The sequence below is a fragment of the Talpa europaea genome (assembly GCF_964194135.1).
Source record: "Talpa europaea genome assembly, chromosome: 3".
Classification (NCBI taxonomy): Eukaryota; Metazoa; Chordata; class Mammalia; order Eulipotyphla; family Talpidae; genus Talpa; species Talpa europaea.
Window position 1 is genome coordinate 103,920,264 of NC_140069.1, and position 24,743 is coordinate 103,945,006.

Sequence of the window (24,743 nt, forward strand, 5' to 3'; positions counted from 1 at the left end):
ACTTCCCTGAGGTTTAAAGGTGACAACCTCAGATTCAAGTGTCTAATGTCACTGGGTAGCAGAACCACAGAACTCCACTGACACCACTGGTGATATCATTGTCAGCAGATGGCATTTTTAACTCAATGAATAATGCTTCTGTGGCACCAACAGGGCCAGACCACAGGTAGTGAGGTCATCAAGAACTCAAGATCTAAAGCATCACCTTTACTACTATAATTGGCATCATCACAATGTCTATTGTCTGACCAATGGTCCTAAAAAAAAGTCCACTGACAATTCAGTAAGTGGAGAGACACTTTGTCACGTCTGATGATTTTAAATTTTATTCTTCAGAGTAAAATGGGGTGGGGCTCTATATCACTGGAAAGAAATAGATTCTCACAGCAAAAAATCAAGATTAACTTTGAATATTAGGACTCAGAGAAACAGGAGGATGAGTAAAAAGAGACAGTGAGACAGCTGTCCTCTCCAGGCCCTCCTGTTTGGGAGGTGTTAACTGTGGTTCTCAAATTTTAATGCTCTTCAGAGCCACCTGGAGCACTCAGAAAAAAATGGTAATTCTTGGGAGGGAAACTGCAGCCTCCCAGTGTGGGTCTGGAATCTGCATTTTAATAAGCATCAATTTTAACTGCTGTAAGCCACTTCTCTTTAACCAAATTTGGCCTCAGGGTTACTGGCATGGAGAAAATGCAGGAACTCCCTACCAGTCTACTGTAAAGGAAGCCTGATCCTCCTCATCTCCCTCCTCCCTCTTTAAACCTGGAATCTGTCCAGGGTGTTTCTTCCTGAGCCACAAAAGACAGCACATGTCTACATGATTTATGACCCACCCCAAATACCAGAGTTCAGACACCCCAAATTAGAAGTTAGTATATGTGCTGCCGAAGCAAACACATCAAATTAGAAGTTAATATAAATTGAATGGAAAGAAAACAAAAAGAAGAAAAGCATGTTCTCATATTCCAAATCTAGAGGTTGGTGGTGCTTAATTATTCTCTTACTTAAATGTTATTTTAGGCCATGTTCTTAGAATAATCACAAAGTTTAACATGACAGTAGCAGCGTGGGTATTTTATTGAATTGTATTCTCTCAGTCTTTGGGGAAATTTTCTGTACTAGAAGAAAACAATAGTGATTCCACATAAACTGCCAGTGGCAAAGTGGAAATAACCTTTTCCTAACAGGCACTACATAAAAGAAGAATCCATCCTTGTGTGTGGCGGCTCCTGAGAGCAATGTGACAATTGCCACAATCTCGCATTAATTGGGTGGCTGTGCTAGTGTGGCATAATAAGCCCCCTGCCCCTGTGCGCTGGACTGGACAGTCAATGACGGGTAAGATCAGGAAGTGAATTCTGACAACCTAAGACAGACGCAGTCCCCGAGGGGAATTTGGTTCCCACCTTTTCAGCCATGACGAATAACTGGAACAATTAGGCCTGGGCGTTGTTAAGGCACCACCAAAATATGTTGTTACTCATTGCCAGTAACAAGGATCATAGTAAAGGAATGCAGCCATGGAAACTGATTCTATTACTTAGTAAATAATATAGCCAAACAAAGGTATAAGAATAAATAATAGTATATGAAAAATATAATACTAAAATAATAATAACAATGTAATCATAATGCAAATGTGCTAGAGTGAACCTCCAGTATGGAGATTAGAGTAAGAAATGTTCTTGATTTGCACTTGATTTCTTGATAGATAATAAGCAAGATGTAATGATATATGACACAATATGCACTTATGCCTTGGTAAATGATTAACCAGACACTGTGCAAAACACAATGAAGTAATTACTGTAAAAATGTATAAAAAGAGAAGATTGCTTTCAATAAATTGCACTCAGATTTTCACTCTCCCTTGAGTGTGTCTGTGTGTCATTCTTTCTTGTCCCTCGCCCTAATTCCTTCGATCACCTTTTGCTCATTCACATTCAACCCTGAGATTGTCTCAATCTCCCGCCACTGCTGGGCTGGTCCGCGGCACTTGTGATTTCTCCAACTCACCTCCAATCCACTGCAAATAAAACCAGAGTCTTGGGAGGCGGAAACATAGTACATTGTAAAAAGGTCTTGAACTTCCCCAGTAAACAGGAGAACAAGAGAAATATCAGTTTTAGGCTTATGTACACACAAGCAATACATGTGGAGAAGGGTAGCAATTCCAAGTTAGTGCTCATTCTTTGTCTGAAACATCTAGTATCTTTCACTCAGAGAGACAACTTGTGTGCATCTGAGAGTTATTTTTCCCCAAAAGTAAAATAACAGCTCATGAGCATAACAAGTTGTCCCACCTTTTCTTCAGTTAGTCTGCATACAAAAGCTGCTTCTTTTAGGAAGAAATATTTTCATAAATTTCTTTGTATCGATATAACCACCTGTATTTATGTTCACAATAAAGGAAGAAATTAAAAAGACTTTCACTGACTGTTTCAAGTTCAATTATCAAAATCAATGCAACTTCATAGTGAGTTTTATGAAACATTGTTCTTGTGAAGTGATTTCACTGATTAAATGAGCTATAAATCACACTGAGGTATTGGGCATAAGTGTGTGGTTAAAGAGGAATAAGAGAAAACATTTAACTTTTTCTTTTATCCTTCTTACATATCCTTTCTGTTCTTATAAGAGCTAAAAAGACAGAGGAAAAGAAAGACCGAAAAAAGATGCCTGCATATATGGGTCTCACAAACTCAGCCCTTGAATGTCTCTGAGATAAAAGAGAGCACCATGAATACATAATCAAAATAACCCTAAAGGACTCTTTCCTGACATTATATTAAGAAGCACCCTACCCCTCCTTTCATGACATGGCAATTTCAGTTATCTTCTGAAAATATCATCAGATAATACCCTTTTCAGGTTTGAGAGCAAAGCAACAAAATGTTTTAACAATAGAAAGGTAGGACGTTCCTAGCAAGTGAATGACTTCTAGTGTAGGCACCTGGCAAAGTCAACCAGTCCAGTGATCCTAGGTCTCAGCACAGCCCTGTGCTCCATCCAGAAGCCAGAATAGCTTTAACCCAGCTGGGATGCCCCCAGCCCTGTGGATCTGCAACATCACACCCATAGGGGTACATCTGCTTTGGGCCTCATAAAGATAGTCTACAATCCAGAAGTTTGCTTGATTGGGAGTAATTCTGCAGCATTCAGTTCACTTAAATGCAAACATCTGCATGTCTTCCCATGGAGCTTTTAGACCCAGGGAGAGGCTTCAGAGAATAGTACTATATGTGGAAAGGACAAAGGCGCTGGGGGCATTCATTCCTGCAGCAAAATGTTATTGAGAGAAGGTTGTAGCAAGCCTTAGTTCTGCCTCTAAATGCATGTGACTTTCTAAGTTTGCTTTTTTTTTTTTTAATCTACAATGAACTTTGAGTAAGAAATCAGATAATGGTAAAATTATGATCACCAAAGGCCTGATGTTGAATACCTATAACCACAACAAATTTGATCTCCTAGAGTCAAAATCAGTCTGTGTACCACAATGTACAGATCACTAAACTATTCCAGGGGAACAGAAAGAATTAAAAACCCACCCAGCGTTTGACTTTTTTTAATTAGCAAGACCAAGACTCAAAATAGAGTGATACTGTTCAAATAGATTAGTAAAAGGTAATAAAAGAACAAAAAGTCGTAAATGACTGGGAAAACTATACATGAACTGTATGAAAACTTATTTTGTAACAAATTTAACTGAATTTTTTATTGGGTACAATGTACATAGTCAAGACTTTTCATTGGTGTTACCTTTAAAGCTTCAATAACTGCTGGTGGGTAGCTCAGTCCAACCATGTTTGATGTTCGTCTGTACATTCTGGCAAAATCAGAGGGGGAAAATGCAATATTGTATTTGACAAAGGAGGATTAGCAAGTCACAGATTTATAACAAGTTTTGATAGAATATGAGAAGGGGCATCACCTGGTTACCCAAGGAACCTGAAAATTCATTTACAACCTATTTCATAGTCACTCAAGTGGCTTAAATGTTAAATTCTAAAGAAATTAAAGCAATTGAAAACACATGAACCTCTAGGGACAAAAACTATCTGTGCGTCCCAAATGGGAAATTAAGTATTAAAAAGGGGTCACCTCTTCTGCCAGAAGTGACATGGACAGTATGCAATGTGGTACTTTCTGAAAGGAGAACTTCTAGAGGTAACTGATTCAGAAGAGATTGCTCTTTAGAACTGTCAAAAACTAGAAGGAAAAATGTCCCAGGTGAACTTTGACCTGACCATGGTATTTCTAAACACATAATTGTGCAAAAAGAATTACAGGAAGAGTAACTCTATTTCTCAATTTTTAAGAACCAGGGCAATTCCATTTCAAAGAACAAAATGGTTAACAAAATTGGAAAGTGTCATGGGGAACTCAATTCCTTTAAACAACTGTCTCCTCTGGGTCAACAACCCCAAAATATCCCTGATTTGTTCCAAATGCAGACACCATCCACATATGCTAACGAATGATATATTAAATGATGTTCTTCTGAAGAATCTAGAGTTTGAACTCAAACTACATCTTTTCTGGTTAACAAAAGGAATTTTGAACAAATGCAGTTTGTCCTAATGATGCTACAGAGATTAAAAATACATAATTTTTTGTCATTTCTTATTCAAGACTATCCTTTCCCAGCCAGATAGTTACATTTATAATATCGATATTTATAAAGATACTAAATATTTAAAACACAAAATTTAAATAGAAAAGTATTTATAAAGGTACCAGGATTACATTGAAGCAAAGCTTCCAGTTACAAAAACTGGTGTTCCTTTTGCTGCTCTGGTTCCTGAATGACGTCTGTATTTACCTTTCCACAAAGATCCCAGCCTGTACTGCATGGACAATGCTCTTGAATCGTGGTTTCTCTTCACTCCTTCTGAGCATCATCCCCATCTGTCGGGTGAAGGTGGAAGCCAGCCAGTCTCGAACCTCAGAAGGCACCGCATCCGACTGGATGTCACTGAGCTCATCCTCTGTATCCAGGAGTCGCCTGAACGCAAGAAACCCAATACACAATCAGGACATGGAGATGAAATCTGAAGTGAGAACTTTCTGTTCAAAACAACTGTTTCTATCTCTAGCCTACCTGAACACACAGGTGCAAGGAAACCAAATTAAATTAGCCACCTAACAAATATAGCACCTTTACAGTAAGGCTTGTGAGAACCATCTCTTTCAGAATGGCCTTTCCCATCATTTATGGTCCAGGATGGTTTTCTGTCCACAAGACTGGACAGAGGTTCCAAGGAGTTGGAAAGTCTAAAAGTCTCCATCTCAAGCTCCTGGATCTCAGACCCCTCACACTCGAGAATACCCAGTATCTTTATCCCTAGGTTTGTCTAATTTGAATGGAATCAACCTTCCATTTTAAAATGCATTCACATGGAAATTTATTTCATAGATGGGTCATATGGCATTACAGTATATGTCCGTTTAAAAATATGGACATTTGAAGACTTTCTTATAGATGACAATATTTACCATAAAGAGTTGCTAAGAGATAGATCTTGTTTCCACCACAAAAAAGAAGCAGTAATTATATGATATGGTATGATAGAAGTGTTGGCTGACATTATGATGGTGAGTATATTGCAATAGCTCTCCCTATATAAATATATCAAGTCAACATATTGTTCACCTTAAATTTATACAATGTTACATGTCAGTTATATCCCAAAAGCACAGACTCTGAAAAGAAACAAAAATAAATGCTCTGCGAAGTATTACATAAGTCACCTCAACACAGTCCTCCGAAGTAATGAACCTAAATGATGTCAACTGATATTCTCTCTAGTTTGATAAGTCATGCAGAATGCTAATGTCTAAACTTAAGCAAAATTTCCACAACAGTGCAATTCTTTACACAGTGATTGCAAAATTGCTCATAGGTTAGAAAACTAGAAAAGAACATACAGAGAATAGTAAACTTGAAAATCGTATTTTATACTAACATTAAACCCTATCAAAAATGAACAGTAAAAGTAAGTATCAGTGAGGGTATTTTTTTTTTCTTTTAGACACATCAATTGGGGAGAAGAGGAGGGAAATACAGAATTTGGAAAAAGTTTTGATCGCAAATGTCCTTAAATAAGGAGACAAACACATCACCAAAACCTAAACTACATAGCCCTTAGAAAACAGGGAAACCTTTTCAGATCAGAAATTGCCATAGAAAAGTAAAACATCATAAATTAGAAAAAAAAGAGAAAAACACTTCCTTATTTACCATTTTGACCTCCCTCCCCCCCAAAAAAAAGCCGCTTGGTTACTTTCAAGTACATTAAGTAACTGGAATTTCTTTAATAATTTTGCACAAGTCAAATGGAAAGACTCTGCTAAGAAAATCATTAACATACATAAGCTCTTAGGGGGAACACTGGGTGCTAGAGAGAACAGATGTTTCTCTCTCCCTTCAGGAATCTCCACTTATGGATGGATAATATACCTTAAAACATGGACATCATTTTTAGACACAAGTTAACACTATGCAATATACCATGGAAATCTGAGTTTGATAAAATATTTTTAGAAACTCCTTTTTCTCCTCTTACATAAATTATCTCACTTCATTGCCATAATGGCTGGGAGATCAGTTCCATTTTATAGATGAAAAAGGTGCAAAGGATATCTGACATATCTTAGTCTATCCCGTTTGTTTGTGGAACTTCAAGTTCCAAGCCCAGTCATTTGAATACTACCCCACCCTTGCCGGGGTGGGGGGGGACACCCTTAGAAAAGCCACGGTCGCTGTGCTAACCTCTGTCACGTTTAGCTTACCTGGTTTCGTCGATGTACACAGATTCAAGCACTGTAGCTGCATATTCCAGATTCTTCTTAAGATCTACCACCGAAGCCTCCCCTCTCTCTAATTGTTTGACCAAAGACCGTAACCTAAAGGGGTGGGGGAGATATAATTCAATTAGAATAGAGGAAACAAGGGAATGATCCTACAATTAAAGTTATAAATTTTATATTCAGCAAATGCTTTTATTTATTCCAACATATGTGACAGGAAAACACAAGTCGAATGATGGAGCTGATCAGTATTTCTCAAAAGAGAAAATCATAAAATAAGTACGAAAAATTTTTGCCATTGTAAAACAAAACCTAACATGGTCTCATCCACCAGGCACCAACCACCCCAATACCTTCTAACTACCTTTTTTCTTTCTTAAAAAAATTATATAAAAGTAACTTTGGTTTGTAATGCTATATAATTTTCAGGAGTACAGCATTATAAACCAACATTCATCTATAATAGATTATGTTCAACACCAAAAGTATGGTTTCCAATTCTTCACCGTTCAATGACCCTTTTTACCCAATTTATCTTTCAAAAAGTTCCCAAATTATCAGTGATTTTGCTTCTCAATTTTATTGGTGTTATTTCAAGGTAGTAAAGCATGACCAGCAGCAACATCACTAAGCACCATTAGAGATTCTGTTACATGGAAGGTGGGTGCTGTGCTCACAGTGGCCATAGAGAACAGCAAGCCACCAGCCCACAAGTGCCCCAAGTCAGGAAAGGAGATTTAAGCCACAAAACAACCATAGAGAGTTATATAAAGAATACATGAAGACAAGCTCTTTTCCTAAAGGAGAATTCTTCTATTTAACAGGTAAATACCCTACTTTTTCAAAAATGAGAAAGCACAATAAGCCAAAGTACTAAAGATAAGACATTGCCCACTGCTAATCGAGTTGTAGACAGTGTAAGACAAATGATGAAACGTGCTTCTCTCTTATTTACACGAACATTATTTGCACAGAGAAATTCTCAGTATAGATGAGAGCTGATGCCAAACAATGGCCAAGACTAGTAACTGGGAAAACTGTAAATGCCACAGAGATTTGGAATTTGGAAAAACTCTCCAGGCTGTTCAACAGTCAGCAAAGTCATGAGCAGAAACTGAGGACAATCTTAGTTTCAAATCCCACTTCACAGCAGAGTCGCTATGTAGTACCAGGCAAGGTTATTTACCTTCTCTGAGTGCCAGCTATAAAATGGAAATCCAACCAAACTTCCTAAGTTGACATAAAGATGGAATCAAATTGAGATGAATATAGTCACAATGTGACCCACGATTATTTTTTTCTAGCTTTATTGAGATTTAATTGACATACCACATTGTATAATGATTTCATGCACATACACATGCTATGCAGTTGCCAAAATAGTTAGTGAACACATCCATCATATCACATCACCACATTATCTTTGTGTATGTGGTGAGATCCACATTTAAGATGCTCGCAACTTTCAACTATGCAACGTAGTATTGTTCAGTGTAGTCACCATGCTGTAATTAGAGCCCCAGAACATATTTAAATCATAACTGGGGGCCTCCCCTGGTGGCGCAGGCGGTTGAACGCAGTGCTGTGAAGCTGTCCACAGCCTCTGCAGCATTGGTTCAATCCCAGCCAGCGGGTGAGGGTCCCACATGGTGTAGCAGACCTCTCCTGTCTCACCTGCTGCTCCCCTAATCAGTGTGTTTAGTCAGTCTGCCTGTTTCGTTCCCCGCTCTGTCTCTGGTGATCCTCTCACCCTTCCGCGCATCTGGGCTGTACCCTGGTTCTTGAATAAATAAATCTTTTTAAAATAAATAAATAAATAAATCAGAACTGGAAGTTTGTACTCTTAAACAACACCCTCCTATTTCCCAGTTATTTTTTAAGGCAACTGTTACCATCAGGCCATTGTTGTCTTGTTATTCAGCGGCCTTGACCACCATCAGTAACCAAATGAGAAACATCCTGGCAGGATACTTCACATCACGTCTCCATTTCCCAAAGCTGTTCCAACTTCCTGACTTCAAAATATGCTCAGACTAGCATACATAAAAGAGAACAGGTCTACTTCTTGACTAATATAAACTACTCCTCTCCAGATCGCCATGAAAACGATCAATTAAGAATGAGCAAAAATGCCAAATCAACCTTTAAGAGTAGGCAAGTGTAAGTTATACAAGAGAAATTCCCAGGAATTTCAACGATGTAAAATGCAGAGGATATCAGATTAAGGGTAGTGGCTACTTGACTTGTGAATCTCCAACATGCAAAAGGGCACTATGCAGCGGAAATCAGCAGAGGTTTTGGCAGGTTTGGGGGTACAGGTCAGCCCCGCAGCTCCACCAGCAGCACTAGAAAGTGTTCTGGTTTTGGAGGCAGCATGAGACAGGGAGATGGAACGGAAGGACTTCCCAGTCACACGCGGTGGACAGTCAGCTTGCCAGAGAATGGGGAAGCTGTGGCAGCAAGTCCTTAGCACTGTTCCAACTAAGGAATGGAAGCTCTTCAGCAGAATGCACTCCTGGCTAAGGCTGCCTCCAGTTTTGACTCTCACCTCCAGGGCCCAATTACCTCCTTGGGTTTTTGGACTCTGAACTGGGCAAAATAAAATGAGCGTAAATTTAAACTTAAAAATAGTCTCTCTTCATTTGAAGCTTAAAGAGTCTTTCAGGAATTGACAAGAATCTTCAATAGAACCTATCTCAATTCTCAAAACCTAAAAGGGAAAAACAGAACAGAAAAAATGATGAGGAAAAATATAAGACTAAGAGAAGTAAGAAACACACGATCCTATCTGTTTATAACAGAGCTTCCATAGGAAATAAACAGAAGTAGCATTAATCCACTAAATGTTCCCAGACGAAAGCCTGCACAAATGAAGAAGATCAAATAAAACCGGGGGGGGGGGGGAATGAAAGAGAAGGTCCAATATATGCTGTTGCAACTTTTTATTTCAAAGAACAAAGAACTTGAAAATCTTTGAGAGAAGATAGATAAACAGATAGCTAGTAGATAGCTAGTAGATAAATAGATAGATGTCACAAAATAACAAGAATTTAAACTGGTCATATACTTGTATCATGCCAAATAGCTATTTAACAACAATACCAGTTTTTGAGGCTAATAGGGCATAATTTAAGCTATCAATCATTAAATCTATACTTAGCAGAATTTCCATGGGTATGTGAAGTTGACAAATATATGCTCAGGGTAGAGGATGGAAAAGTTCAAAATTCCATAATTAATATGCTTTTCCAGAAAATAGAAATAAAAAATCTTTAAGATATGCATACTCTAGGACAGTGGTTTTTCATGCCAGGGAGGAGGGCTGGGGGGTTTCATGAGTTCCCAGTTTTTACCACTGCTCACTAATGAGTCTCAAAAATAGAAAAATTTCCTAAAATGTTTGGGAATAAAAAGGAACCTTCCCTAATTTTTCACCAGCATACAGTTTTCCCCTGGATCTCAAAATCATATTCAGAAGGGTGGTCTAGGGGCCAACCTGGTGGCACAGGGGTTATAGACACAGCACTATCAAGCTATCACCAGTCACTGCAGCATGTTCAAACCCTGGCCAGCCAGGGTTTGGCAGGCAGCAGGCCTCTCCTGTCTGGCCCGCTGTTCCCTCCAACAGTGTATTTCAGTAGATCTGCCTGTTCTGCTCCCCATTCTGTCTGGTGAATCCTCTCACCCCCGCAACTCAGGCCTACACCCCCGTTCTTGTATGCAAAAATAAATAAATCTTTTTTTTAAAAGAAGTTGTCTACAAATAACCAAGGTATTTCATATCCATATTATGAAGTATTTTTGTTAAACTTGGAGAATACTATGGCAGGAAGGCTCAGTGCCTTCAGTTGGTTTCCCAGCAAAGTTTGTCGGTGAATTCGTTTTACTTAAAAGGTGAAGGTCCCCAAAAGAGGTGTTCTAGTAAGTTGTAGTCTGTATATTTACCTTTTCAATACTATCCAAAAGGAGTTGGGGTCCAAGGAAGGAAGAAAGGACAGGGGGGTTGGCTAGAGGGATGGAGAGGGGAAATATGCAATAATGATAATAAAGTTTTTCTTCGGAGTAGATACTCATAGTTTCCAGCACTCCATCTATTTCTGTCACTGTGGCTGCCAGATAATAGTTCCAGTGTAGAAGCACAGCACCATTTTAGGAATAGCTTACGCTTTCAAGTTTTGGCAAGATGTCTTTCAGTTAAGATAATGTATAATTACATTGTAGATGAGCCATTACATCTTTACATGAGTTTTTCATTTCTCAAAAAAAAAAAAAATTGCTTTCTATATGCTTCCTTGCTACAGGCATGCGAGGGAATGTTGCATGACTTCAGTTCTCTGTGCTCTTAAGTCCAGAGACATCCTAGACACCAAGTTTCCTTGAGACCCATCATGGGGATGCATGAAAGTGTTGGGAAAGAGGAATTAAGTAAGAAAAGGACCGAGGACCTCCCCTGGTGGTGCAGGCGGTTGAGCACAGCACTGTGAAGCTGTCTGCAGCCTCTGCAGCGCCGGATTGATCCCGGTGGGTCGGCGAGGGTCCCACATGGCACAGCAGACTTCTCCTGTCTCACCCCCTGCTCCCCTCAGCAGTGTATTTCCTCAGTCTGCCTGTTCTGTTCCTCACTCTGTCTCTGGTGAATCCTCTCACCCTCCTGCACATCTGGCCTGTACCCCAGTTCTTGTATAAATCAATCAATCAATCTTTTTTTAAAAAAAAAAAAAGAAAGAAAAGAAAAGGACTGAGCAGTGTATTTTGGAATTCAGAACGACATTGGAGTAGAAGATAAACAATCTTCTTTCCCCCCACCACCCACAAAGATAACTCTAGGGCCAATGGAGTTGACTTTATTAGGAAGCAACTTACTAAATCAACTTCATAACTTAGAAAACTTCCTTACCATGGATGGGGCACAATGCTTTGAGAGTATATACATTCACTGACCTTTAGACACTGCTAGAAAGAAATCATCAGAAAAGTATAAGCAAAATAACTAGACTAAAAACTATAAAACACCCTCTCTTAGGTCTGGCCATTCTACACAGCATGATTCCCTCTCACAATGAATAAAGTCCCTAAGGTGTCAGCATGACATGGCCGATGATGACTGTTGTTTCATTTTGTTTCACTTGAAAGAATATGACGGCCTCCCTGGTGGCGCAAGAGGTTAAGATGCAACCTCTGAAGCTATCCACAGCCACTGCAGCACGAGTTCGATCCCCGGCCTGGGAGCTACCCACGTGGCGCTGCAGATCTTTCCTGTCTCGCCCGCTGCTCCCCTCAGCAGTGTATTTCAGTTGATCTGCCTGTTCTGTTCCCCACTCTGTCTCTGTTGAATACTCTCATCCCCACACCTCTGGCCTGTATACTAGTTCTTGTATGCATAAATAAATCTTAAAAAAAAAAATCTAAAAGACCCTTTAAAGCTCTTCCCAGATATGTCCGAATGAATCATGAGTCCTAAAAATTCATTTGAATAAAAAAATCTCCATTTTAGTTCATCCTATTGGTGTATTTGTAAGGCAAAGGCGTCTGTGTATTTTTCACACAGCTGCTTTCTCCCTGTCACCTAAATGCCACAGAAAACAACTTCTCCAAACAAAATGCCCAAAGTGACTTTTAGGTTTAAGTTTTAATGCCATTCAAGGATGTCACTCAGGCATTTCTCTGGTAATGTGTTTGTTTCTATAATTAAGTTGGCTGCACTTGAAACACTCGTTCAACATTTACTGTGTACTTTTTTCTGTGCAGGCTCTGTGATAGGTTGTAAGAATACAATGTGGAAAGTGCCGTATCCTCCCTCAATTAGAAAAGACAAACAGCTAATTGGTACAGCACAGCACTCGTGTGGCAGAAGCATAAGACAGCACAGAGAAAACTTAGAAGAGAGGAATCTCCAAATATCAAAGCCCTTCCTAGATGAGATGATGTCATCGCTATCTTGAGATCAATTGGGAATCAGCCAGACCAGCAAGATGGTGTGGAGAGAAAGTGGGCTCTGGAGAGGTGGGGGGCAGTCTGAAAACTGTGATCCATCCAGGGAATTGCATGGCAGGCTGGAATTCAGGGGTGCATAAGAGATAAAACTTCAGAAGAAACAGCAATTAGACCCTGATGTGTTTAGAGTGCTAAGATAAAGAAATTCTTTCCTGGAGATAATGGGAGATCCTGTAATTTTTTTAATGTGTAGAGGGGTAGCATGATAAAACTGGCAGTTTAGAAAGATCAATCTAGCAGCAGAAGGAAGCATGCAGGTACTCACTGAGAGGGGTAGTCAATGTTTTTGTTGTAATGAGGTTTGTCTGACACCCTGACCATTGCATCACCAATACGCTCACACGAGAGCACTTTGATAGGGTGCAGCATGAGTTTGGTTGCTTTTAAGACTTTCTGGGAAAGCATTTGTTTTGGGGTGTGGTTTCCTCACTTAATGACCTCCAAACTAAAAACAAGAGTGCCTACAAAATTAATGACTGGCAAGAACAGCTTAATGATGCAGCTTTCATCTTTTGTTAATGCCACTAATAAAGGACAATTTTGCTTCAATTATACATTTTTAAGGTAGATATACAAATAGATTTAAGCAAATTATTGAGCTCCATTACTTCTTCACTTAAGAAAATAAAGTTGGCATCAGCTGCATTATTTATAACAGCTAGGACGTGGGAGCAACATAAATGTCCATTGATGGACAACTGGATCAAGATGTAGAATATCCACCCCCATAGAATATTATATAGCCATAAGACACATATTAAAAAAACTAGCAACAACAAATGTTGGCAAGGGTGTGGAGAAAAAGGAACTCTTCTGCACTGTTGGTGGGAGTGCAAACTGGTCCAACCACTGTGGAAAGCTGTGTGGAGATTTCTGGACCTACTAAACATAGAGCTTCCATATGACCCAGCAATTCCACTCCTAGGTATTTACCCAAAGGACACAGAAACATCAATTCCAAAGAACACCTGCACCCCTATGTTTATAGCAGCACTGTTTACAATAGCTAAGCTTTGGAAACAACCCAAATGCCCAAAAATAGATGACTGGATCAAGAAGATGTGGTACATATACACCATGGAATATTACTCAGCATTCAAAAAAGATAAACACATGCAATTTGCTGCAACATGGATGGCGCTGGAAGGGATCATGCTCAGCGAAATAAGCCAAAAAGAAAAAGAAAAATACCGGATGGTCTCACTCATAGCAGGAATCTAGAAAACTTAAATAAGGGACCAGGAAAATGAATAACTATAAGAAAGTGAAAATCAAAATCAACAAAACCTATGAACCAGAGACACTTTTAGGGGGGCGGGGGCGGGAGGGGAGGGATTGGGGTCAGAATGGGGGGCTGCAATTGTATGGGGAATATAACAATAAAATTTATAAAAAAAAAAAAAGAATATTATATAGCCATAAGAAAGGATGAAATGAAGCCATTTTCAACAAAATGGAGGAAATGTGAGACAATTGTGTGTAGAAAAATAAGTTGGAACTACATTGTATCTCTAAATTATAAGTCTAGATTGACAGAAGTACTGGGAAAGGATGCTAAAAACAAATTCTGGACATAAAATACTTTAAAAATCAGTGAATTGCAATAAATATCCTGAGGGCACTGAATTTAAGAGGGTGAAGGAGGGAAGGGGTAAGAGATATAAGAGATAGTGGGGGAGGATAAAAGAGAAAGGAGTGGAAAGAAAAAATAAAGTCACTGTGGATGAAATAATACATAGGTACCTAAAGGAATTTGCACGTAAGTTTTAATTAAAAGGTGAATTTAGCCAGGTCACTAGATAAATAGCAATAAACAATTAGAAAATGCTGCCATCTACAAAAACATCAAAATAAAAAATATCTAGGAACGAATCTTATAAAAGACAAAAAAAAAATCCACTACATAGAAAACTGTAAGACATTATTGAAGGAAGTTTAAATTGTCTAAACAAAAGAAGGGATGATGCTCATAAACTTGTGAATTCAGCATTTTAAAATTTTAATTCAGGGACTCCCCGGTGGTGCAGGAGTTACGTCTCAGCACCATCAAGCTATCTCCAGCCACTGCAGCGTACGTTTGATTCCCAGCCAGGGAGCTGACCCACATGGCCCAACAGACTGACCTGTCTCACCCGCTGCTCCCCTCAGCAGTGTATTACGGTCAGTCTGCCTGTTCTGTTCCCCACTCTGTCTCTGGTGAATCCTCTCACCCCTTGTACCTCTGGCCTATATGCCAGTTCTTGTATGCATAAATAAATAAACAAAATAAATCTTTGAAAAATATGAATTCTGCCTCAAACTTTTATCTTTATATCCAACATAATCCCAAACAAATTCTCCACAGGTTATTCAGTGGAAATTGAGACTGATTCTAATTTTTTTTTAAATACAAACAACCAAATATACCAGCATGGTTTTGATACAAAAGAACGAAACGGAGAGGACTTACACTCTCAAATATCAAGACGAATATCAATATTTTAAAGCTTTTAATTCTGGGCTGTGTCTCTCATCTCACCATTCCAGCCTTTTTCTCTCACCATCCAGCTGGTATGTGTGAGAATGTGCGCATATATATATTTTTTAAGCTGCTCTGAACATTTGTATTCATTCTTTGTGTGGAAATCCTTTTCATTTCTCTTGGGTGAATGCCTATGAAAAGACAGAATGTTGGACTATAGAATAGGTGTATATTTAACTCTAAGAAAGTGTCCTTCAAAGTGGTTGTCAATTTAAACATCCACTGACAATTTGAGAGTTTCAATTGCTCCATATCCTCTGCAGTGTTTAGTGATGTCAATTTTATTTCATTTAGTCATTTTAATAAGTTTATAGTGGTATCTCAGGGTAGTTTTAACTTGCATTAATTAATTAAATTGATTTTACTTCAGTTAATTTTCATTAATGATGGTGAATGTTTTGTGCATTTATTGATGATTTACATATTTTCTTTTTTAAAATCATTTCATTATAGTTGTTTTCCTTTTATAGTTTTATTTTTCTTTCTCAAATTACTCAATCTGTTGTAGTCCAGTGTATTTTTGTATTTACATAAGCATAAGTAGAGAAGGAAATGTACAAGAAAAAAAAATAGCCAAACCTAAATTGCCTGTGAATGATCTCTTTCTACATGGATTGTTCCATTCCATTAGCATGGATCCATTCACTGGGTGCCCAGTTGAAGTGTTGTCACTAGTATTCTCTTGTGTGCTGTGGATTTCCTCATAAAAATTTGCTTCCTTTTCTTCTCACGAAGCTGTGCCATGAAGCATCCCAGTAGATGCAGTATTCTCCTATTTCTCCTTCCTAGAATAAATCTCTTTCTAGGAAGCAAGTTTGTGGCATGAGAGTGAGCAATTATATGCATGCAAACTCACTGACCCACGGAAAGCACCGCTGGGTCCACAAGAAGCCTTATATTTTTGTGGTATTCTAGGAAGTATTATGACCCAAGGTTAAAGTTCCAATTCATTTTGAGTTTGTAATATCGACTTGATTCTCCTGGAGTTCACGTAGTACTGTAACACTATGGTAAGTGTAAGGGACTACACCTCCCCTCTCCAGTCATTCTTCATCTTAAACTGGTTTATTATTTAACCTGTTTTTACAGTCATTCAACTCACACATTTTATTAAAAGAAGTAATCCAAAAAGAAAATTTATAAGATTCACAATTATCAGATGACAATTTTTATTCCTAAAGGAAAACATTTTACCTCAGGATGATGACTTTAGGTTGACATTGTTTATTGGGAAAGGAAGTCAATATAAAAAAACCCATTTTGGCCACTGTTTTTCAGGAGGAAAAAAATAAGGAAGGAAAGACAGGGCATCATTCACAGTCTACCACAGGCCATGCCAGGGAGGGAGGTGAAATTCTGCCAGGCTGCCAAGTGGTAAGTTCCAGAAGCCTTTTTTCATTTACAGCTATTCATGTGGAAAGAATCACCATCACTTTTCTCTGCTGATAAATATGCCACTTCAAAAACATCTGTTTCAATAGACCAAAGAAATGAGAAGAACTTAAAAACATCTCTGAATAGTGGTAATGAGAAAAGGAAGATGAGCAGAAACTAGAAGAAAGTTTGCAGGAAGATTTAGAGAGGTTGACACATTTATTCACATCTTAAGAGTCAACCAACCCCAAAGTTCCTTCATTTTCCTTCCCTGAATTCAGTTCCTTACTCAGTCTGAACTGTGTTGTGTTGGTATGAGTATCTAGCAGAAGCTTATTCATCCAGCAAAATCCCAGGAATTCTACCATTCTAGAAACATAGTATGTTTTAGTAAGATAAATCCAGTTACCTTTTCCCCTTACTTCGCTATCAATTTTTTCTTTTATGACAGAAATAAACAAAAGTAATTTCATGGGAATAAACCTACAAAGAATAGCTCACAGGATGCTAATTAGTGGAGTTCCCTTCCTTGAGATTAATTCCATCACATTCTATTGTGCTCACCTCTTCACCCCATCCCCCTCCTGAATGTTCCACACCTGAGGGGAGAAATCTTATATTGTAAAAAAATAAACAAGAATGTTTAAAAATAAAAAGTAAAAAAAAATTAATTCCAGAAGAATTATAGCACTAAAAAAACAAAACTCCAAAGAGAACTGAGAAATGCCTATGGTGACTTGAGAGAGTGCTATTTGGACTGTGAAAGGAGGGGGCAGTGCACATCCAAGGTTTAGGACCCGAGGCAGACCAGTCAAGGCCTGTAGGGAATGACAGGAAAGGAAATGATACTCTGCTATTGCTTCCCTGCTCTCCACTGCCACTCTTATGCCTCCCCACACTCCAAAGGTCAAGAGATCCTAGAGAGTTAAATCAGGGTTGTTTGTCACACCTGTGGCTTCACTAAGTTCCCACTGATTTTCAAGACTGTGAGAGAAGGGGGGGAAATGTGCAAGGAAGACAAGCAGGTTGGGTTTGGGACTCATGGTCTCTGGTCATCTCCCATTGTCTATAACCCAGCCACATGGCCACATCGTTCCAAGAGAGACACTGGAAAATGTGACCCAGTTACAATCCCAGAGGAAGAGGAAGTGGGTTTGATGGAGAGCCAGCCAACCTCTGCCAAGGCCAGAAAAAGGACACCTGTCATGTATGCTTGGTTTTTCTTTTAAGTCTTTTGTTTCTACCCTGTTGAGAGGATCAAACGGAATGCTTTGTATTAAAGTGGCTTGAGAACTTTATAATATGATCAAAAAGGAGAAGTAATCATCTTGATCATGAGCTAACCTACTAAACATTCTGATTAAAAATGAGATGATTCTCAAGGGAATATGCTGAATGAGAGAAGCCAATTCCAGAAGGTTACATACTATACAATTCCATTTATATAACATTCTTGAGATGACAGATTTAGGAGATAAAGGACTGATAATGGTTGTCAGGCATTGGGGGGAGATAGAAGTGGGATGAAGATGGATAGAAAAAGAGCAACACAAGGAGACTTGAGATGTGAAGCACTATTCTGTATCTTGAATGCAGTAATGGATGCCCAAAGTACCACACATAATAAAACTGCACAGAGCATAATAAAAATACACGCTCACGCCATTACAATACAGCTGGGGTGATCTGAAGAAGATTGGTGGTATATGCTAGTCTCCTGCTTATACTGCAGCTTTGAAAGATGTTTCTTTTGAGAGAAAGTGAGTAAGTAGTACATAGGAATTTCTGTTATTTCTTATAATGAAAATCCACAACTATCTCAAAATAAAAATTTTAATTTTAAAAAGTGGGACCTGGTCTTTCAGCTGAAAGAAATTAATAATAGGCTTGGCTTGACTGTCTTTGCCATGGCAGGTTTTATAAGGACCTCTCTGCTGATGTGGCCTATTGAGTTATTTATCTCCCAGGTCCTTCTGCTTGGCCTCACAGCAGAAGGAAGGAAGGTAGAAATGTTCACAAGTGAGTTGTATAGGATCAGCCTCCCCAAAAGTCTTCACATAGGTTTTCTCCAATACATGTTACCTTGACATGTAGAGCTAAGGTCAACAGAGATCCGATGGGCCTTGGGGGAAACTTAATTAGCATTACCTGTAAGATGAAGACTACTCAGATTTATGATCATCTGCAGAAATAAACCTGTTATTAGAGGAACCTATGTTACAGCAGGACAAACATCTAGAGGCAAGGCTTTATCATACGAAGTCATTCCCTGGTCATGTAAGACTACCGCTTCTCTCCCCCAGCCTCCATTCCAATTCCAGCTCAAGATATAAACCCTCACCTTGTTCCATTTAAGCGAGAGTTTACAGCCATGTAATTCTCCAAACATATGTAGTTAAATTGGGTCTTTTTCTCCTACTAATCTGTCTGATGTTAATGTGCTTGCTAACCCACCCAGAGAAGACTCCAAAGAGGTGGGGGGAATTTTCCCCTGTGCCTCAACAGCTGTTTGCCTTGGGTGGTGGCATTGGAGAGACTCTAGGTAAAGCTTCCAACCAGTGACACCGGAGCTTGGTGAGCACTAGAGAAAGACCCAAGCCCATTTCATGCTGGAATTTCTCAAGATCAACCGGAGAAACTGTGATGCCAACGAATGGTCATCGCTCTGAGATGAAGGAACGAGGATCGCAGGGGACACTATCAAAGGCTATGTTTAAGTCTCTAAGCCTTAGGCACGTTCCCTCTCCCTTTGCAGCTCATCCTCCAAAGCTGGTTTCATTTCAGGTAATTTTGCGAGGCAGGCTGGCCCAAAAGATTTTGAAAGAAGGAAATTCAGTTAGGTGTGAGCTGATGGAGTTGGGTAAGTAAGTAGGGGTGTCATGAAAGAAAGACAGACAAACTGTCACAGTGATCGTCTTGCATTGTATAGTCATGTCCCATCTAACAGCAAAACAATTTGCATATTATTAACATTTCAAGTTTGTTTTCAACATAACTGCCATTCAATTTCCTGCCAACCATAAATCACTTTGTAATGGCTTTGGGGTGGGGGACGGGTAGGGATCCAGACCTGTAGTGCATTATCACTTATTGTCTGGCAGCACCAGCACATTCATGTAAGTGACTGTGTCAAAAGCTTTTCAATTTTTTCACTCTGTATTAATAAAAAAGAATACTTGGAGTGTGTTTTCATTCAGGCATTACCATCTCATTCACTAGCATGCTTTATCTCTCTTTGTAGATGAGGGCTGGGACTTGTTTCCCTTACCCTTTTTTTAAAATACTTACATTAAAATACTTTCCCTTCCATTAGAATACTTTCTCCCTGGTTATAAGCATAAGCTTGATATAGCTCAGGTAATTGAAAGAGGTAAATGCCAATCTAAGATCCAACTCCCAGAACTATTTAGGAACAAAACTCACCCCTTGTTAGCTATTTTCTGTCAGAATTTACAAGGAGAATTGATTTACAGAGGAATTAACAGGAATAGTACAAAATACCAATAGATCAATATGGATAAAGGACTCTGCTTGGCACGAATAAACTATTCTTCATTGTTCATGATGGTAATTTTGGCTGCTTAAAAATATTGTCTAGTGCTCTGGAGTGCCCCTCGTGAGCACTGCGGGCCTCTCTGCACTAAGACTTCCTCAATTAGTGTTTTTAAAATCTTCTAAATCTTGCCACATACTCTGAAGGATTTTTTTAATGACATTTGAACCTACACGGTATCATAATATGTTCTATTATTGAATGTAAAAAGAACGCTTTTTCTTTTTTCATTTAGAAGAGCTTTGTTGAGTTTTTAGACTCTGGCTCAGGGAATAGAAAGAAGAAGAAACAATTCCATTAAATGATCCCCTATTAAAGGGAAAAGAGACACCGTGGGAGTCACAAAACGTCCTATACTTGATAGTGATATTGATTCTTTGGAAGTGTACATGAAATTGTCAGATCACAGGAGGGAGTGGAGTGGTGGCCTGTGTTATCTCAGGGAGGGAGTTTTCCCTTCTCACTGCAAGACACACATGAGCAACAGGGATGCAGTGATGTCCCTGACCTGGCCTCATAGGACAGGGGCCCCTGCTCTGTCTACTTGTGAAGCCGAAGGCCAGCCAGAGCAGATGTGCCTCCTCTTCACCTATTCTTCCCACAGAACTGTGAAGTGGCTGAGCTTGGTCCACTGCTGGTGTGAAATAAGAAAAAAATGAGTATCCTTACTACATTCGGGACTGGTCTTTGAATTGTATCCTCACACATGGTTTGATGAACAGCCCCAGCCACTTCTGGGTGTGCCTTTGGCGCTGGGCCATCTATCTCTACACTCTGAGGACTGGGTGGGCTTCCTTCCTTCTCTTTTGCTCTTAGCTCCTGCACTCACACCTTTCCCTGAACCAAGAAGCAGAAGAGAAGGGCTAAAATCTGTGGCTTTTGATTTACAGCTCCTAAAACCCAGGTCCTCCGAGTACATAGATTTCTACCACCTAAATTCACTGATGTGGTAATAGAAGAGTATTTTTATGTTTTCATCCCCATCCCCTTCCCCGCCTGCCACTATCAGCCTTTTCCACCATAAGTCCTCAGGGAGAGGAGGAAAGAGGAGACTAGGGAGTGGGTAGTGTCTGGTGGTATCTGAGTGAGATGGGAGGTTGAGACAGGCCAGGCGGAAACTCAGAGCTTCCCATGTCCTTTTTTAGACTCAGCATGGAAATGACCTTCGAGGTGACTCGCAGCACACCCTCACACCAGTCCAGGATTGTGGCATCAGTAGAAAAGCAGCTACTAAACTATCAATACACAGAGGGTGACTATAGTTTCAATCCACAGAGTCTCCCATGGCTTTTCCCAAAGATCCCTTGTATTGAATGGAGAAATCACATGGGTGCCACCATGGCTGAGGGTCACAGGATGTCCTTCCAAGCCAGAGACCACATCAGAGTCACAGTCAGACTCAGCAAGATCCACGGAGCCATGGGAGCCGAGCAAGGCCAAGTTGGTGTGGAGGGACAGACACAGACCTTGCTTAGAGATGTCACTACGACTCACAGTTTCCAAGCGGACAGAGACACTGCATAGAGACAAGAGTTCTAGAGGACAGCAAGAACACAAGGGCCTGGGCAGTCTTGGTGAGCACAGAGAAGGGAATAAAACAATCTGTAAGACTAAATATTTAAAAATTTTTAAAAAGAAGTGAGTTTTCTAAAAAGACTGAATTATTACACTGGGTGGAGTTTCATGAATTGGATTATGAGATTCTCTCATTCCACCCTCACACACACACTTCTCTCTCTCTCTCTCTCTCTCTCTCTCTCTCTCTGTCTCTCTCTCTCGCTCGCTCTCTCTCTCACACACACACACTCCAATCACACACACTGTCCAATCATAGATCCTGAACCAGTAGGATGGGATCATGAAGGAAATCGGATCATACATAAGAAGTAACAAAGCCACAGATCCTTTGCACACTTAAAGGTGTTGTTTTCTCTGCCTTCTCAAAGCTGTTTCCATTGAGGTTGCTGTGAACAGGTGGGTATGTACACATTTACCCACTAGAATTGACACAAGTCTTGTAAATCCTCCAGGACTTAAATACTCTCTTGCAGGGGCCTTGGCAGCACTGCTCTAGAGTGGGGGCCCAAGCCCACTTTCCCAATACGCAGGTGCAGTAAAGTCAAGGCACCCAGCTCACTTGAGAAGAAATGATGATTATAAATCTAAAATGAGATTTTTGTATTACATATTGAGATAAAAAGGTAAGGAGCAAAAAACATGCAGTGATTTTTATGAAATCATTCCATTCCTAAGGAAAATATGCCAAAAAAAAAAAATTTCAAGTAAAAACTTCAGAAAAGAAAATAAAGCTTTGCCTTGGCTGCTACAAAGAAATTGTTTTAAAATACAAAATATTGGGCCTCCCCGGTGGCGCAGCGGTTGAGCGCTGGGTTGCGAAGCTGCCCGCGGCCTCTGCAGTACCGGTTCGATCCCCGGCTGCTCCCCAGCCATGGGAGGAGGGTCCCACACGGCGCGCAGCCCTCTCCTGCCGCCCGCTGCTCCCCTCAGCAGTGTACTTTGGTCCTTCTGCCTGCTCTGCTCCCCGCTCTGGCTCTGGTGAATTCTCTCACCCTCCCGCGCTTCTGACTGTACCCAGTGCATGTATAAACAAAACAAACAAACAAATAAATAAATAAAACATGCGTCTATAAAAAAAAAACTTAAAAAAAATAAAATACAAAATATTCCCATAGCACACATAAAAAGATAGATGCAATTATTAAAACTGTTAATAGAGTATATTTTATTCCCTGCTAAGCACCAGAGTCAAGAGATTTTTACAAATATTCCACAAAATACAGGGATTTTTTTTTTAAATTGTATGGACACTGCTAATAAAATTAATTCAACTGTAAGAAATTCTAATGATCCAACTTCTCATACTTCAGTACTCCAGTGAATTGTAAATGGCACTCAAATACAAGGCCAGTTCTTAGATCAATTCCTGCATTAATATTTATTGCAAAACTTGTAAATCTTTGAACACTAGCTACTCTACTCAGCCTACATATAATGTAATAATTAGAAGAATTTAAACACCAGGACAGTCCATTATTTTGCCAAAACTTCAACGGGAGCATGTAATGCAAAAACTGTTTCCTTTAGTGAGATTTCTCCAAAGATAGCAGCATACGTCAAATAGGGAAACAATTGGCCAAACTCTTTTATTATTACAATTTAATCATGTTTTGCAGCTGCCCATGGGATGTCTAGGAAATTACATTTACAACTTTAATCAAAGGACCAGCACTAATGCTTATTCAATAATCCATTCTTCTTTGGTTATCTCTGTTATTGAGATAAATACAATTAAGACAAGATAGGAAGTGGTCATTTCCCTCTTAAACTTATTCTGACCCTCAGTCTTGGTTCCCATATTTATTTATACTTGCGCAAAAGCAGAGGAGTGATCATAAGCTCACAAGAAAATTAAAAGTGAGAATTTTTCTAAACTTCATGAGCAGTCTTCTAAGTACACAAGAATATAAATAGCTCCACATGAAATCTTTTGGGAAATACTTAGTCTGTCCAGCTCTGTAACCATGACAGGACAGAAGTAGATTCACTTAGAAGTAGGCAGTAGGAAATAAACCATTTCATCTCTTGAGTCACTAAAACCCAAAGAAAAGCACAGAACAAAATGAAAAACCAAAGAGAAACAACTTGGGGAGAATGTAATCACATGTTCCACAAACTAGACTACGATAACTTCCATTGTTAGGATACTGCATCTATACACCTACTTATAATTTTATGTTCATCCTTTCGTTTCATTTTTCATAGACAGTTAATGTAATGCACCTCATTGGATGGTGCAGCAGATCTCTCCTGTCTCACCTGCTTCTCCCCTCAGCAGTGCATTTCAGAGTGGGGAGCCTGTTCTGCTCCCCATTCTGTCTCTGATGAATCCTCTCACCCCTGCTCCCACACCTCTGGCCTACACCCAGTTCTTCTACATAAAATTGAATAAATAAAATCTTTTTTAAAAGCCTATAGAGAGATTGGGAGAAATCAGTGAGCACAAAAGTTTTCTAATAAACTAAAACCTGTAAAACTTTCTGGGAAGAAGGTGTTTGTGTCCCATCTGACAGAACAAGAGCCTAATGAAAAGGGTTATGTGGACCTTTGTGAGGTTATCTGTCTGTAAGCAATGGTGGGAATGTAATCACCTGCTCCACAAACTAGACTATGATCACTGTGCAATTGTTAGGATACTGCATCTATACATCTACTTATAATTTCATGTCCCTCCTTTCATTTCATTCTTCATGGAAAGTTAATGTATTGCAACTCATTGGCAGGCAATTTACTTTAGAGTGAAAAGTAACCTAGTGAAACAATAAAATCTGTGAATGCAAAAACTATCCCAAAGATATAAGCAGATTTATTATACATCACTGAAAAATACATCTCTTACATGAAGGCATTCATAAATTGAGTTAACTTTTCTGTATAGCTTTTTTGAAATATCCTTGTACACAGTCATTCACT

At 39.3% G+C, this 24,743-nt stretch overlaps 1 protein-coding gene across 4 annotated transcripts in view; it reads right to left on the reverse strand.

Annotated features, from left to right (window-relative positions):
• The window catches only part of PDE1C (phosphodiesterase 1C), a gene marked incomplete at both ends in the record, with an annotated part of 491,455 nt that overhangs the window by 95,107 nt on the left and 371,605 nt on the right, over nt 1–24,743 (reverse strand). For all 4 annotated transcript variants that reach the window (XM_084229771.1, XM_084229773.1, XM_084229772.1 and 1 more), the window contains 3 exons: nt 3,760–3,826; nt 4,823–5,005; nt 6,793–6,906. In XM_084229771.1, coding sequence (XP_084085897.1) covers nt 3,760–3,826; nt 4,823–5,005; nt 6,793–6,906 — 364 coding nt within the window. The remainder of the gene's footprint in view (nt 1–3,759; nt 3,827–4,822; nt 5,006–6,792; nt 6,907–24,743) is intronic.